Source organism: Acinonyx jubatus, chromosome D4 (genome assembly GCF_027475565.1).
Source record: "Acinonyx jubatus isolate Ajub_Pintada_27869175 chromosome D4, VMU_Ajub_asm_v1.0, whole genome shotgun sequence".
Taxonomy (NCBI): Eukaryota; Metazoa; Chordata; class Mammalia; order Carnivora; family Felidae; genus Acinonyx; species Acinonyx jubatus.
The window spans coordinates 7,382,450-7,396,723 of record NC_069391.1 but is presented as its reverse complement, the minus strand read 5'-3'; the positions used below and the strand labels follow the sequence as shown (position 1 = coordinate 7,396,723).

The window sequence follows — 14,274 nt, the reverse complement described above, 5'->3', positions numbered from 1 at the left end:
TAAATGCCTTTCCTTCCATTGGATGCCCTCAGTTTCTTTCATGTTTTCCCTTCACTGGATAGTCCATTCAGTAGTCATTATTGAGTGCCTATCATGTGCCAGGCAGTGAGCCAGGCACTGAGGATACAAAGATAAATAGAACTCTGTCCATGCCCTCCAGTGCTCAGTGTTTCTGTCCCTTAGAAGGGGTAGTCTCATGAATGTTAACTGCATTTTAATTGACAATATTGTCTGGCCCCATGGGTCCAATTAGAACTATGCTGGTCTGGTCTCCTCACTATTTTGCTTCACCGACCCTTGGCTCGGCTATGCCCCCTACGCCAGCCCTCCCGTAGCATGGAAGTTCTAGGAAGATCCCTGCTACTTTGACAGGCCCCAGCAGAGCTGAAAAGGGAGAAGCTGCAGACTACCGGTATCGAGGTTTCTCTGCAGTCAGCTTACCTTTCATTGTCACTGAGTCAGACCTGGTTTTTGTTCATCAGAAATGTTTTCCGTCTGCCGGGTACTGTGCTGGCAGCAGTGGGGAAGTCCTATAAGGAAAGTATGGTCCTTGCCTTCGAGAACTTATAAACCAGCTTAATTACCCCTTTTCTAGTCTAAACATCGCTAGCCTTAGCCTCCCTTACCCGCAAGAGCAAGAGTGAGCCCCACAACATTTCTCCCGCAGTCTACCCATCTTTGAATAGCTCCGCTGACCACCACAATGTCCCATGAGAATTGCAGCTTCTCAGGAAGCAAGAATACCTAAGGTGTATCTTAAACCCAGATTCCATGTCTCTTTGTGTCAATGCATGCTTTTGCCCCGGGCTTTTCCTTCATTTTCTCCATTTCTTCGCGGACTTCCTTCACCCTTCACTCTGAACCTGAGCAGATTTGCAAAGAAACCTTGCCCATCATTCTCTCCCTTTTGTTCCTGAGTGCCACAGTGATCCTTGAAGTGTGTGGTTAGCCCCTGACCAGATGTCGTCCTGTCAGTCTCTACCTGCTTTGAGAGCCTCTCTAGACGACCTCTCATACCTTTCATCTTGTCAGGAACCAATTCTGCCATCCTTTGTCTTGCCACCTGAAGTGTCCTTAGCGGAGCATTTTCTCAGGTCACACAAAACTCAAAGTATGCGGTAGAAATGTGTTTTGCGTCCCTGAGGTCCAGATGTGAGGTTCCCTCTCCTTTTCCTCTTATCCTTCCTCCTGAGACTGGTAGGTGTTGGCAAAGAGAGGCAATGCCATTGAGGCCAGAGAAGGAGGAGAAATGGGCATTTTCATTCATTCAGCAAATACTTCTTGAGTGCCTGCTATGTGCCAGGCTCTGTTTTAGGCCGAGCTTGCATTCCAGCAGGCAAAGGGAAAGAAACAAAACTAAAAATGCATGGGGTGATCAGATAGAGACAAGCTAGAAAAAGTGAGGGCAGTTTGAGGAGCGTATATACCAGCCACTGGTACCAAGAAACACTCCTGTCACAAATTGGGGAGTGAAGGGAAAGATGAAGTGTCTTTAGATGTAATTCCTTAACTGAGTTTGAACAGCAAACCCTATAGGACATAAGAAAATCTAGCTTTCGTTCTCTTCTGGGGTCAAAACAGGCCCCTTGCCCGCCTCCCGAATCTCTGCAGGGGCTGGGCGTTCACCTTCCACCCCTCCAGATGTGCTGGCAGCACAAACACCAGCCCCTCCCTTGAAGGCCAGTGAACCCAGTGGTGACAGGTCACTCTGAGCCAGACTGCTTCTCCCTTACCCGCTTGCAAAGGGAAAAACAGCCTTGGCCTCTGAGCCTGGCACCACCAGGTTTGGCCGCTCTTGGTTGTTTGCCTGGGTTCCAGTGCCCCCAGTTCCCACCCCTCTTCTCTGACCCCCAACTCCTGAGCCCCTTGCCTGTCACCCTCCCCCACCCCAGCTGCTGCATGTGCCAGCCCCCACCCAGAAGAGAACGAGGCTCTTGGAAGGGGATAAATGGAGGCTCTGTGCAGGCTTGCAGCTGAAATGGCCCTGCGCGCGGCCACAGATGGGCCTCCTCTCCCCCTCCACATTTCTGCATCAACAAAGCGTGACCTTGTTTGGATGACAGTCGCCCCATGTTTCCCCCATGACAATGCTTGCCTTGCCTTTGCCTCCCAGTGGACCGTCTCAGGACATCTCTGTTCTCCGAAATTGGGAAAGGGTGGTGTAGCGGGAAGCGTCACATCCATCAAAAGTCTGTTAAGGCCTTCTCAGTTAAGATCCACGTGAAGTCCGAGATGGGAATCAGGAGACCCAGAGGAAGAAGCACTGTGGGGCATTGAAAGAGCCCTGGTGTCCGCATCATAAACCCCTGGCTTCTGGACTTGGCTCCGAGCATCTCTGCTGTCCCAGCCTCCCCTTGGCCAGGTGCTGGCACATAGAAGTGAGCCAAGGTCTGCCCTCAAGGGGCTTTCTGACCTTTGGGGAGTCTTGTTTTCTTCCTGCCAAGGCTGCTGGGCCTAAGCAGAAACCAGCTGGAATTCAAATCCCACTTCAGCCACTGCCTGTGTGACCGTGGACAAGTCACTTAACCTCTCCGGGCCTCCGTCTGCTTCTTCATCGGATGCAACTAGTAATGTCTTCCTCCCTTCCTCCTTACCTGGGCTGCCCTCAGAATGAAATGAGATGAAGAATATTCTTATGAATGGCAAAGTTATTGCTAAACCCAGTGGAGTCTCAACCTCCAGCACTGTGGTGTGCCCACCGGGCCCAGCAGTGAGTGGCACAAGCAGGGGCATTTCAAACCCTCCCCTGGCCCAAGGAGACCCCTCAACACACAGGGTCTCCACCGTGCCTGATGCTGGCTCCTCACCACTTCTGTAGATGGAAAGATTGAGGCTTGAGAACATGGAGTCACATGCCCAAGGTCTGGGCATCAGGCAGAGGTGGAGCACGGCCTCCATCTCAGGGTGACAGCTCCAAAGCTTGTTCTCTGCACCTGTATGCTAAGCCGCCTCTTGAGAAAGCGGAGGAGTAAAAATGACAGTCTGCAAATTTTGGGTACTTGATTATTGGTAGAGACTATCTGCACCCACTTCACATTAGGAAGTCACATTTGAGAACCCATCACAGTCTGGTACCCGAGCTGTTCCTGAGCCTTGATCTGTGCGTCTCTTGGGCTTCTAATGCCAGCCCCTTCGGTTTTCAGTCTCCACCAGGTATTTGCAGGAGCTCACCCGGCTGTCTTTCTCTGGCCCTCCTTTGCAGAGGCGGCGCAGAGCTCCTGTTCGACGGCATAAAGAAGCATCAGGTCACCTTGCCTGGACAGGAGGAACCCTGTGAGTATGAGCATTCCGAGCCCCACTCTGAGGGCCGCTGAGCAGGAGCCTGGGGTCACTCAGCCCTGTGCAAGGGGGAAGGGGCAGGGTTTCCCTGGCCAGTGGGAGAGGGGAGAGGGAGGAGGAGGCATCACCATCCTCTCTGGGATGAGCCAGCTTTGTAGGAAGGAGATAGCATAGCTTAGTCCTTACAGATGCAGGTTCTGGATTCAGACAGACTCAAGTTTGAATCTCTCTAGAGCCTTAGGCCAGGCACCTCACCTCTCTGAGCTTTAGTGTTCTCACATGTGAGGTAGGGACAGAAATCCCTACGTGCTAACAGCTGTAGCGCGCATCTCTGTTGTTGCCGGATGGCAGCAGAGAGGCGTCCTCCTGAAGGGGGTCACCTTCAGCAAAAATAGAGCCATGTGGATGGGCTCACGTGGTGAGAGGATTTAGATGAGGAGAAAAGTATCTAGCCAGAAAGGAGGTGTGATGGGGAAGGTTGACTGAGGGGGAGACAGTGGGTCGTTGGGGTTTTTTGTTTTTTTGTTTTTTGTTTTTTTGGTCCATTTAAGTACTTGATCTTCTTCCTTTAACAAATGTACACTGAGCATGTCCTGTGTGGAAGACCATGTGCCAGGCACTGGGGAGACATGTAAAGAAGAGCCGGTCCCTGCCTTCACACTGGGTGGGGAGGGGGGTCGAAGAGGTAACTTACAGGGGTCCAGCTGGGTAAATACTGGGGTAGCCTGGAGGCAGGGGCCCAGGCACCGCAACCCTCAAGGGGTTTGGCAGCCCTGGCAGTGGATCCTCGCCAGAACAGAGCGCTCAGGAATGGGAACCCGTCTCCACCTGGGGATGAGATGGCTCTGCGGGGAGGGGAGATCAGTCACATGAGGAGGCAGGGGAATGAGGTTCACGGAAGCGGGCCGTCGAGAAATGGTCATGAGGTTTGACAGGGTTCTTCTGGAACTGGACACACGTCTGCCAGGAATCAGACAATTCCCCAAATTCACTGGCTGCCAAGCTGTCTCTGACCCTCCCTTGGGTTGGAGAGCAGTGGCACAGGGTGGATCTGTGTGCCACATTCAGAGGCTGGGGGACGCCCACCAAAGAACAGGACACTGCCATCCTTGAGCTGGGAGCGGGCATGAGGCTGGGGTTAAATGTCGGCATTGGGGGACCGTGTGCATCCCTGGTGGGGGAAGACTGGGGAAGATGAAGGTGACTGTTCCTTAGTTTGACAGGTGGCCACACAGCCTTGGGAGGGAACAAGGGGCTCTCAGAAGCTTCTCAAAGATTCAGCCTTAAAGACCTGGCCAGGAAGTTAGTACAGTCTCACAGGTTAGGATTCGTTTCCCCTGCATTTGCATGGCAGGTTGAGTGATTCCAGTCCCCTTCGTTCATCCGCTGGCTGAGTGTTTACCATGTGCCAGAGATGGGAAGAAGTCCTTCGCGGTTGCGGTGGGCATATCTGGTTTTGAGCGCCCCCTTTGTATCAGGCACCGTACTAGTTGCTGGGTATTCGGTGGTGAGCAGAACAGATGTGGTTCTCGCCCTAAATGGAGCATAATGGAAGTGGAGGCAGGCAGCAAACCGGGAAACACCTAATGTAAACTGCCCAGGTGGTGGGCACTGGCATGAGGAGAACACACAGGGGCTTTGAACGCCAGCAGGTGGTAAGGGCAGGCTTCTAAAGAGGTGACTTTGAGGCGAAGACCTGAAGGATAGAAAGAAGCTGGCCTCATAAATTGGCAGGGAGAGCAGAGGTGCAGAGGGCCGTTCCAAGTAGAGGGGGTAGCTCTTGGTAAAAACCCTCAAGGTGGTCCAGGAACTGAAGAAAGGCCAGTGTGATGAGGGGCACAGGCTGAGTTTGGCGTGGTAGACCGCACCCCTGTCGTTGTGCAAATAATTGTCACAGATTCCTAGGCGGTAGCTGCCGTTATCATTCCCGTTTTAAAAACTGGAAACCCAAACTCCGAGACATCAAGGTCCACACCGTGCAGTTATTTAAGTGGCAGAACTGGGATTTAGAACCAGACTTCAGGGTCTCCAAAGGCCTTGCGTGGTGCCACTAACTCCCTTGACCCATATGACCTCTCCTACTTGCAGTGTATTTTCTGGTTTTGATACTTTTTGTTCATTCATTCATTCATTCATTCATTCATCCATGCCTTCAACAGCTACTTACTTTGATTTGTGTAATGACCATAGTAAATATTATCTATCAAGAAAACCAGATCTCCGAGAGAGACAGAAAGACCTGTCCAGAGTTACAGAAATAGGGAGACTGGGCTAAGCGCAGATGTTTGATCTCTCATTCTCCATTTACTGCTTATGGGGCCGATGGGGCCTGTCCTCCCCTCTCTGGGATGGCCGAAAAGGAAGTGGGAGAGAAACTGAAATGGCCCCTTTACTCAGCCTTTGGGCCCTTGGCAGTGGATCTTTACCCCTGGTTCCCATTTTTGCCCTGCTGCGCCCAGAGGCATAGGTCACACCGCAGCCACGGAGCTGGCTGGCAGCTGCCAGACATTACCCTGGCACACAGGAGCCCAGCGGGTGCCGCCAGCAGAGTCTCACTCTTCCCCCAAGCCTGTGCCCAGCACTGTCGACTGGCAGCCTTCCCAGCCCGGGGGCTGCAACTTGGCCAAGCAGGTCTTGGAGACTCCAGCAGAGAAAATAGCAACCATAAGATTATGGATTGTGACAAGTCTCACAAACAAGGGGACTCCGGGGCCCTGGGTCCTGGGCCAGGGGAGAGTTTCCAACCGAGCCAACTTGGGAAAAGAGGATGGGCAAGGCCAAAGGGGGTGAGCTTGCAGGAGGAGCCCTGGCAGTGTGCGTTTGCAGATCACTTAGTTCCACGGGCCTCTTTTTTCCCATCTGTGAAACGGGAGGTTGGGTTAGATTTAGTCTTTATTGAGCTGGCTATCCATCGGACATCCACAGTCTGGGAAAGTTGCTTCCAGATCTGAGCATACAATTCTGGGAACCGGGATGTGTTGGTGAGAAGTCATGCGCGTAGAGGGGACCTCCTAACAGCCATCTCTGTGGAGCAGGCCTTGATTGGCAGAGGTTGGTAGCACCATCAGTTTCGGACATTGTGGCTGCTGGGGGCTGGCTTTTATACATCAAGAGTTCCTTCGGTGCAAGGCCCCCAGCCCGTGGTTGGTCAGTGGGCTGGAGCAAACCCAAAACTTCAGGGGAGACAGACTGTCCCCATGTGGGCCTTACCTGCCCTGGCCCCCAGGAGGAGACACTAGGCCTCACCTTTCCCTGCCCTTCTTCCTCTGCCCTGCCTTTGTATTACAGGGTGGCCCGGCCAGGGAGCTGGAGGGAGCTCCCGGGCGCTTTAAACTGCTTAGCATGCATTTCACAGCCTCTCTGGGGCCAGCTGTTCCTTTCTCTGCTCTGGGGCCTGTTTGCTGATCCCCTCCCCACCGCCCTCCTCTCCCCCAACCCCTCCCAGTCCCTGTGCAAAATTGCTTTTGAAAAGATCCACTTTCTGCTTAATTAAACAATGAGGAGCGTCCCCTGCACATCTGTAAACCTCCTTCTGAGGCCAGTTTAGCCCACAAACTGCTCCATTCTTACCCCCATTCACTTGTAAATAGACCCTCTGATGTTCCCTCTACCCTCTCTTCTCCTTTACTCCCCCCATCTCTGCTCTTTCTTCTCCCTTTTCAACTAAGGCCTGGGGTGGGCTCCCAGAAGAGCCTGGAGCCTGGTGGACTTGGTGGGAACTGGAGCGGTTTAACCTTATGGAGGAGAAGACTTAGGGGGTCTGGCTCTCCCAGAACTGAGTGGTGTGTGGAAGAGGGGCCACTTTTGTTGGTGTGGTCCCTGTGGACCAACCAAGGCTCATTGGGTGCGAGTGTCAGGAAGATAGATTTCTGGTTGGGGGCAAGGTTCTCCCTGGAGGTGATCAAAGAGAGGCTGGATGTGGGTCTGTCGCAGGCGAGTTCATGAGCAGATAAGACCTTGGGATTGTTCTCTTTCAGCCCAAGAAGCTAGGATGGACACCAGTGGCAGGGAGGGGCTGCCACAGTGGGTGGTCAGTGTCCGCAGACAAGGACAGGTCCACTGGGTGAGCAATCCTGGTGGAAGCTTCCGTAGGTGCTAAGAGGGGAGTGTGTGGTGCCCCTTTGCCAACAGCCTGCAGGAGAGGGGTCTGGCAGCCAAGGGGATAAGGAGCCCTGAGTCACTGTGGCCAGAGGACATTGTCCTGTGCGGTGGACGCTCCACAGGGCCTGCTGCTCCCTTTATGCCTGAACCCTCACGGCAGCACTTTGGGGTTTGGATCGCTGTCCCCGTATGTCAGGCTGACTCTGCAACTGGTGCCCTCCCAGGGCATCTAGCAGCAGCTCAGGGTCCCCCAGCTCCAGAACCCCAACTCTTAACCACTCCGCCACAGAGCAGCAGCTCCCATTACTGCTGTTTCCCAAATGGGCGGGCCAGGCTTCCTTGCTGGAGACCTTGTATTAGGTGCCCATCAGATGCCGGCATTCTGGCCTCCACAGCCTCAGAATGTGATTCCTTCCACCTGGGCTGTCCTGGGAGCATCTTAGGGGTCTGAACATCGAAAATGGAAAGGAACACCTGGCTGGCTCAGTCAGTAGAGCTCTTGACCTTGGGGGTCATGAGTTCAAGCCCCACATTGTGTATAGAGCTTACTTAAAAAAAAAAAATATATATATATATATATATATATATATTTTTTTTTTTTTAAATAATAAAGTGGAGGGAAGGCCAGTGTCTGGGGTCCCCTCACTGCTCCCAGCCCCCTACCCCATTCTCCCATTGCCTTTCCAGCTTTTGATGGCAGTGGATCCTACAGAAAACCCCAGCCAGTCCCAGCATTATCTGATGAGTCCTTGACTGTACTCCACCCCCGAGACTGTCCGAGCACATCCCCAGGGTGCCAGGGGCCTGACCAGAACTTGTGGAAGCTCAGGACACTGGGAGAGAGCAAAGGGTACGGGTTTTTCCTCCGGATCACAGAACAGTCACGGCACTGACGTGCCAGGAACTTTATATGGATCGTCTGATTCAGTCCTGATGACCACTGTGTGAGGCGTTCTTACCACTCCCATTTCCCAAAGGAAGCTGCGGCTCAGAGAATCCCACGGCCAAGGTCATAGGACCAAGAAGTAATGGGTTTAAACTCAGAACTGGGACTGTCTGTGTTCCCAACCTCTTCTCCCTCCATAGTCGTCCACATGTCCAGCAAACATCTCAGGCGGGTTCTGTGTGTGAGATTCTGTGCTGTGTGCTGTGTGCTGTGGCCACACCAGGTCCTCAGAACACACTCTGGTTCCTAACGGTCATGCCATGAATTTGAGCTGGATCTTGATAACGTGCGTAGCCAGAGAAACAGGGAGCCTCAGCCCAGGCAGTGTGGGTTCTGTACCCATGGAGCAAACTTGGAGTACACGAGGAAGGAGAGGCCTCTTCCGGGGAAGACCTGTCTCAAGGCCCCTGCATGCCCTGCATGGTCTGGCCCCTGGCTACTGCTTTGGTCTCATCTGCTGATCGTCTTGCTTTCTCTGTTCTATTACCTTGAACCTGCGAATTCCATCCCGCCGTTAAGTCTTCATGTGTATTCTTTCTCCTGCCTGGGATGCTTCCCCGTCCTGCCCTACTCATCCATGAGCCCTCAGCATCAACATGAACGTCCTCAGAAAAGTTTTCCTGCACCCGCACAAAAGAGATAGCATTTATCACAACTGATTGAATAAGTGGTGGCCGTCTCCCCTGCTGGCCTGTGAGCTCCATGAGGGCGGGCTCTGTGTCCTTCTTGCTCATTGCCGTCTTCCTAGCACCTGGCACATAGTAGTTGCTCAGTAAATATTTGCCTTGCAAATCCCAGGAGGGAAACCGCCCTCCGTGGGAGCGGGAAGGCAGGAGGACATAGAGGGGGAAGGTGGATCGAAGATTCCCCAGAGCCACCAGTCCCTGACTCTGCTTAACCCTTCCTCCTCCCCTGGGCGCCTTTGGAAGCCGACCATCTGGCTTGGAGATTATTTGCATATTGTCTGGGCCTCAGCAAGCCTAGCAAGATGTCCCTGGGGGTGTGTTTCAGGCCAGGCCGAGTGGCCCTTGCAGGCCTTCTTGTGAAGGGAGCTGTGAGTTCCACCTCTCCCCACCCCCAAATCCAGGCGTGGGGGAACAATACGGTGGCCTCACCATGGAAACAGGCTATCAAGAATGTGGGCAGGCCTGGGGGGCACAGAAGAGGGAGGGAGTGACATCAGCAAAGAGGAGCATCATGATAAATGAGCCCGTACCGACAGCGGACTCACCCCCCAGTCCACCCCTCTGGGACTCCATGATGGTGCCTTCACTTGGATGACCCCGACATGACCACTAGCCCTCTCCCCTCCCCCCAGCCTATCCAGGGTGGAGCAGAGCCCCCCCCCCCTTTTGGAGGGAGCCCGGGCCTTTACCCAACGGGGTCCTGGTTCTGTACCGGCCAGCCAGGGCTGTGGAGGTACAGCTGGTGGCCCTCAGGCCAGGCACTGCCCAGTGCCTCTCAGCTCCTCCACGCACGCAGGCACAACCCCGCCTGCCATGGCTGGCTGATGGATGCGTCAGACCCCGGCGGCTGTATCGAGCAGCAGCAAGATGTATGGGCTGGTGGCCCACCAGACAGTGCCAAGATGGAGGCCAAGGGGAAACCTCTGAAACCAGGCCTCAGGGAGAAACCCAGCCAGAGTGTAAACGGACTGCAGCTAGTCGGAGGCTGCACTCCCCATCCCCTGCCCACTCCAGAGACCATGAGGACTCGAATCTGCTTTGTGTAAAAGCAGGAATTAAAATCGAAAGGCGGCAGCCTCAGACATTGGACACTTTGCCCATGGCCCTGTGCTCTGCTGGCATACGATCCAGGGAAGTTGGCACGGAGCAGAGTGTCCGGGTCCATCCGGGGTGCAGCCTGCCTGCCTCCTAGAAGGCTCCCACGCGGGTCAGGGAGAATGCCTTAAAGTCCTGTCCAAGGCTGATGCCAGGGTCGAGACACGCTGCTGGGCCTAGACTGGGGCAGAACTGAGCTTCTCCTTGTCCAAGCCGATTTTCCCTCACCTGTGTGCCAGGGCTGTCGTTCTAGGCAGAGAAACCAAGGCACTACCTGGGCCTTTCTCCAGCTTCACCCCGGAGCTTTGTCTCAGGCATGTGTTCAGGACAGCAGACCCTTCTGAGAGACTAAGTCAGGATAGGGGTGGCTAGCCCCAGGCCCCTGCTGATTTCCCAGAGACCAGTTGTCTCCCCAGGACTTTCAGTTCTCAGGTGGTCTCGGGAAGAGAAGGAACTCCTGCAGCCTTAGGAGACAGTCTGTTGGAGGTGTGGATATTTGAGAGCCATAGGCTTTGAGGAGTTTATAGAGCCAGATTTCAGTGTGCCGTGGCCAGGGACCCTGTTCCTAGGAAAGGAGAGGTGACCCAGGGGACAGATGGCTCTGAGCCTCCACATGATGTGCAAAGAGCTTGGTGACTGTCCCAGAACCAGAGTGGCAGATCTCAGTGTCCAGCTGGGAAGGAAAGGCCCTTTCAATCCTGAACCTCTTGCCTCTTCAGCGTGGCCGTCCCTGGCCTGGGGGGCTCTGTGAAGGTGGGGGCAATGGGGCAGTGATTTGTCAGCGTCTCCGGCGGGTGAAGGATCCTTCTCTCCCTCTGCCAGAGGAAATTAACTGATGTTATCGGCTCAGCAATTGTTTTTCTTCCCTCACAAAGGGAAATATATGCAGACCCCTCCAAGAGCAAAGATGAATCCCCCCTTCTGGGACTGGCTGGAGAGAGAAAGGTGGAGGGGGCTCTTCAGGGCCCTCTCAGAAGCCTATCTGTGGCAGCTTCGAACCATCTTCCGGAACTTGTGGGGGCCTGTCTCCCAGCCCTTTCACATGTGACAGTTCCTACGGCTGTCTGTCTTGAGGCCCCGTCACCTCCTTAAGTCTTGAGCAGAGCCACTTTCTCTGAAGACCTCTCTGGCAGGGCACCAACCTCCTAACCCATTTCCTCACCTTGGGAATCCACAAGTTCTGGGGCCATGAAAGCCTGGTCGAAAAGACGCCCCCAGAATCCCATGTCCACTTCTGATCCAGGCAAGGCTCTGAGGGCCAGAAATCATTGGGGTTTGGCAATAGTTTGTTCTGTGCCTTCCTTTCCAGGGGACATCCGGAACCTCCTTGTCTGGATCAAGAAGAACTTGCTAAAAGAGCGGCCAGAGTTGTTCATCCAGGGAGATAGCGTGTGAGTCCCTTCCTCCTCCTTCCCCGAGGAGGGCAGGCGGTGGTTTTGCGGGGAGGGGAGTGGAGGTTTGAACCCCTATCCTTGGGTTCCCCTGCAGCCTTCTTGGGGTCCTCTTCCCTTTATCCTCCCTTTGTCTCTGGGCCTCAGCTATTCTCTCCATACAGAAAGTACTGAGAAAAAGATGCTGCCCTTGCAAGGTCCCTTTCATCCCCCGACAATTTGGGACTGTCGTCCCGTACAACTTTCTGTGATGATGCAAATGCTGTGTATCTGTGCTGTCCAGTAGAGTCGCTAAGCACATGAGCCTTTTGAGCCCTGGAAATGTGAATAGAGGCTCACAGATAGGTGCGTTGGAGCGCACAGGTCTAGAATTCCAGGGAGTCAGTGTGCACACGTGTACGCGCACGTGTACACATGCGTGGACGCACACAATACGCACACACGCACATTTGTGCTCACTGGGGACACCCCTACACCTAGCCCAAAGCATCCATACCTGTCCAAGGCCTAGCCCGGCCTCCTGGGAAAGGAGCCATGTGCCAAGAAGTCGCTGTGCTTCTATAAGAAGGCCAGCCTAATGTGAAAAAGAGGTGGGCAAGGTGCTTGTGGGACTCAGTCATCCCCTTGAAGCAGAGGTCACCAGCACGCCCTGGGGGGCTAAGGCTGCCGTTCAGACCCCTGGCTCGGGTCACAGTCCGGCGGTGACGGAAGCTGCCCCCAAGGACAGTTGCGCTCCTTGGGCTGTTGCCAGCAGGAGCCAGACCGATACCTGTCCAGACATCAGCCTACCCAGCCTTACACCAGACAGGGCCGCTCCTGGGCATGTGGGTGCTGGAGGCCACTGGCAGCCCTCCCTGATTCTGAAGAGCCAAGATAGTCTCCTCTCCAGCACGGGCATGTGGGAGGCCTGGGACAGTGAGGTGAGACACCTGGAAAAATATGCTGCTACCAGTGTCACCATGATGGACACGCATCATGCCATCTCATCTGGCACATTCCGGGAGGAAGGCTGTGAGTTAGGCCATTTTCAGATGAGGACACTGATGCCAGGAGAAACAAAGTGAGTTGCCTGAGGTCTGGGAGGTGGTGCTGGAATTTGCACCTGTTTTCCATATCATCCCAAAGGCCATGACTGTCTGGCCTGGTTTCCCGTAGACTCAGAGTGTCCCCTCCTCTTCCTGGGTGATCTTCGATCAGAACCTCAGGAGGAAAATCTTCCACCGCACCGTCCTCCAGCCCAAGTGTCTCAGCCTCTCTACCCCTGCTGCCTCCTGCCTCCTGCCCTTCACTGCCTGCTCCTCACTCCCTCTTTCCCACAGGCGGCCAGGAATTCTGGTGCTCGTTAACGATGCCGACTGGGAACTGCTGGTCAGTACCTTGGGGGATATCCCTCCCCTCACTGCTTCCCTAGGACAGCCTTCGGCCTTTCATCAGGCCCAGAGGGGGTGGCTGGTTAGTCCTCTGTCCCACTTGGCCTCCAACCTGAGGCCACTCAAGTCTCCCGTCCCGGGAAGGAAGGAACGGGTAGCTGGGGGAAGTGTGCTTTCCTCCGTCCTGGAGATGTGCAAATTAACGTCAGGGCACCCGTTTTTCTGGTAGATTTTATCCTTCTCTCCCAAAGCATCCAGGCCCCCCCCTTCCCTCCCGACCGCTGAGGAGAGGCTGGAAGAAGGGCCCTGACAGTCTCCTCTCTCTCCTGGACCAGGGTGAGCTGGACTACCAGCTGCAGGACCAGGACAACATCCTCTTCATATCCACGCTGCACGGCGGCTGAGGGCCCCGCACTGTGCCCAGGCTCCCTTGGGGTGGGGAGAAGAGAACAATCAGACATCCCCTGGGGCCCTGCTTCCAGGTCTCCCTGTCCCCCTTGGCCGCTTTCTTCCCTGCTCTGTCCCCCGAGCTCCCTCCAGGCAGGGAAAAGAGGCCAGGTGCTAAAAATGAGCCTTTCTCAGGCACGTGAGTGGGGGTGGGCAGGCTCAGCCCTGCCAACCTTCCCAGCAGCTGAGGTGGGGGAGGGTGCCCCTCTGGTTGGTCACAACATGAAGGGGGCTCCGTGGCCAGGTGACCCAGCCACCTCCCACTCCTTGTATCTCAATCTGAACACTGAGTGACCACTGACACGCTCCAACTCCTGGGCTGTAGCGTCTTCGAGGAGAAGAGGAATGGACCCGAATAGCTTATAGGAGGCCCCTCCCTTCTCAAAGATGGGAGGAGTCTCTGCCTCAGTTTCCCCATCCAGACAGCAGAGGGCTCTGGCTGTCCCCCACTGATACCATTATGGAACCCCAGCTGGGGTCCCCTATTCAGTGCTGACTCCCCCCCCCTCCCAGCAGCTGCTCTTCCAACCACACCCCTCCTCCTGCTCCCCCAGCCCCAGCCCTTGACCCTGGCTGGCCTTCCCCCACACACACAGGCCACCAGATGGGCTCCTGAGACCCTCCCCCAGCAAAAGGCTGCCTGCAGCCCATTCTGGAGAGAGAGAGCAGGCAAAAGCTTGAACTGGCAGATAGCGGCCTGGGGAGTCAGAGTGCCTCAGTTTCCTCTTCAGTGGCAATTGAGTATTTATAGTATCTGAAAGCAGGCTTGATACTTGATGGCACAAATGCAGACTTCATCTCCTTTCCCACCTCCTGCAGGAAGCAGGATGGGGGCAGGCAGCACCTGGTAGGCAGGATGGTTTGCCCCTCCTCCCTCCATCCCTTCTGGAAGTCTTGGGGCGGGCCTCAGTGTCTGCAACAGCTGGCCTTGGGCAAATAAAAGACTAGGTTGTTTACTA

At 54.8% G+C, this 14,274-nt stretch overlaps 1 protein-coding gene across 1 annotated transcript in view; it reads left to right on the top strand.

Annotated features, from left to right (window-relative positions):
- URM1 (ubiquitin related modifier 1) overlaps positions 1-14,274 on the top strand; it is a 15,294-nt gene extending 1,020 nt beyond the window's left edge. The window contains exons 2-5 of the mRNA XM_015062374.3: positions 3,203-3,273; positions 11,417-11,498; positions 12,818-12,866; positions 13,204-14,274. Of these exons, the coding sequence (XP_014917860.1) occupies positions 3,203-3,273; positions 11,417-11,498; positions 12,818-12,866; positions 13,204-13,272 (271 nt within the window). The 3' untranslated portion in view covers positions 13,273-14,274. The remainder of the gene's footprint in view (positions 1-3,202; positions 3,274-11,416; positions 11,499-12,817; positions 12,867-13,203) is intronic.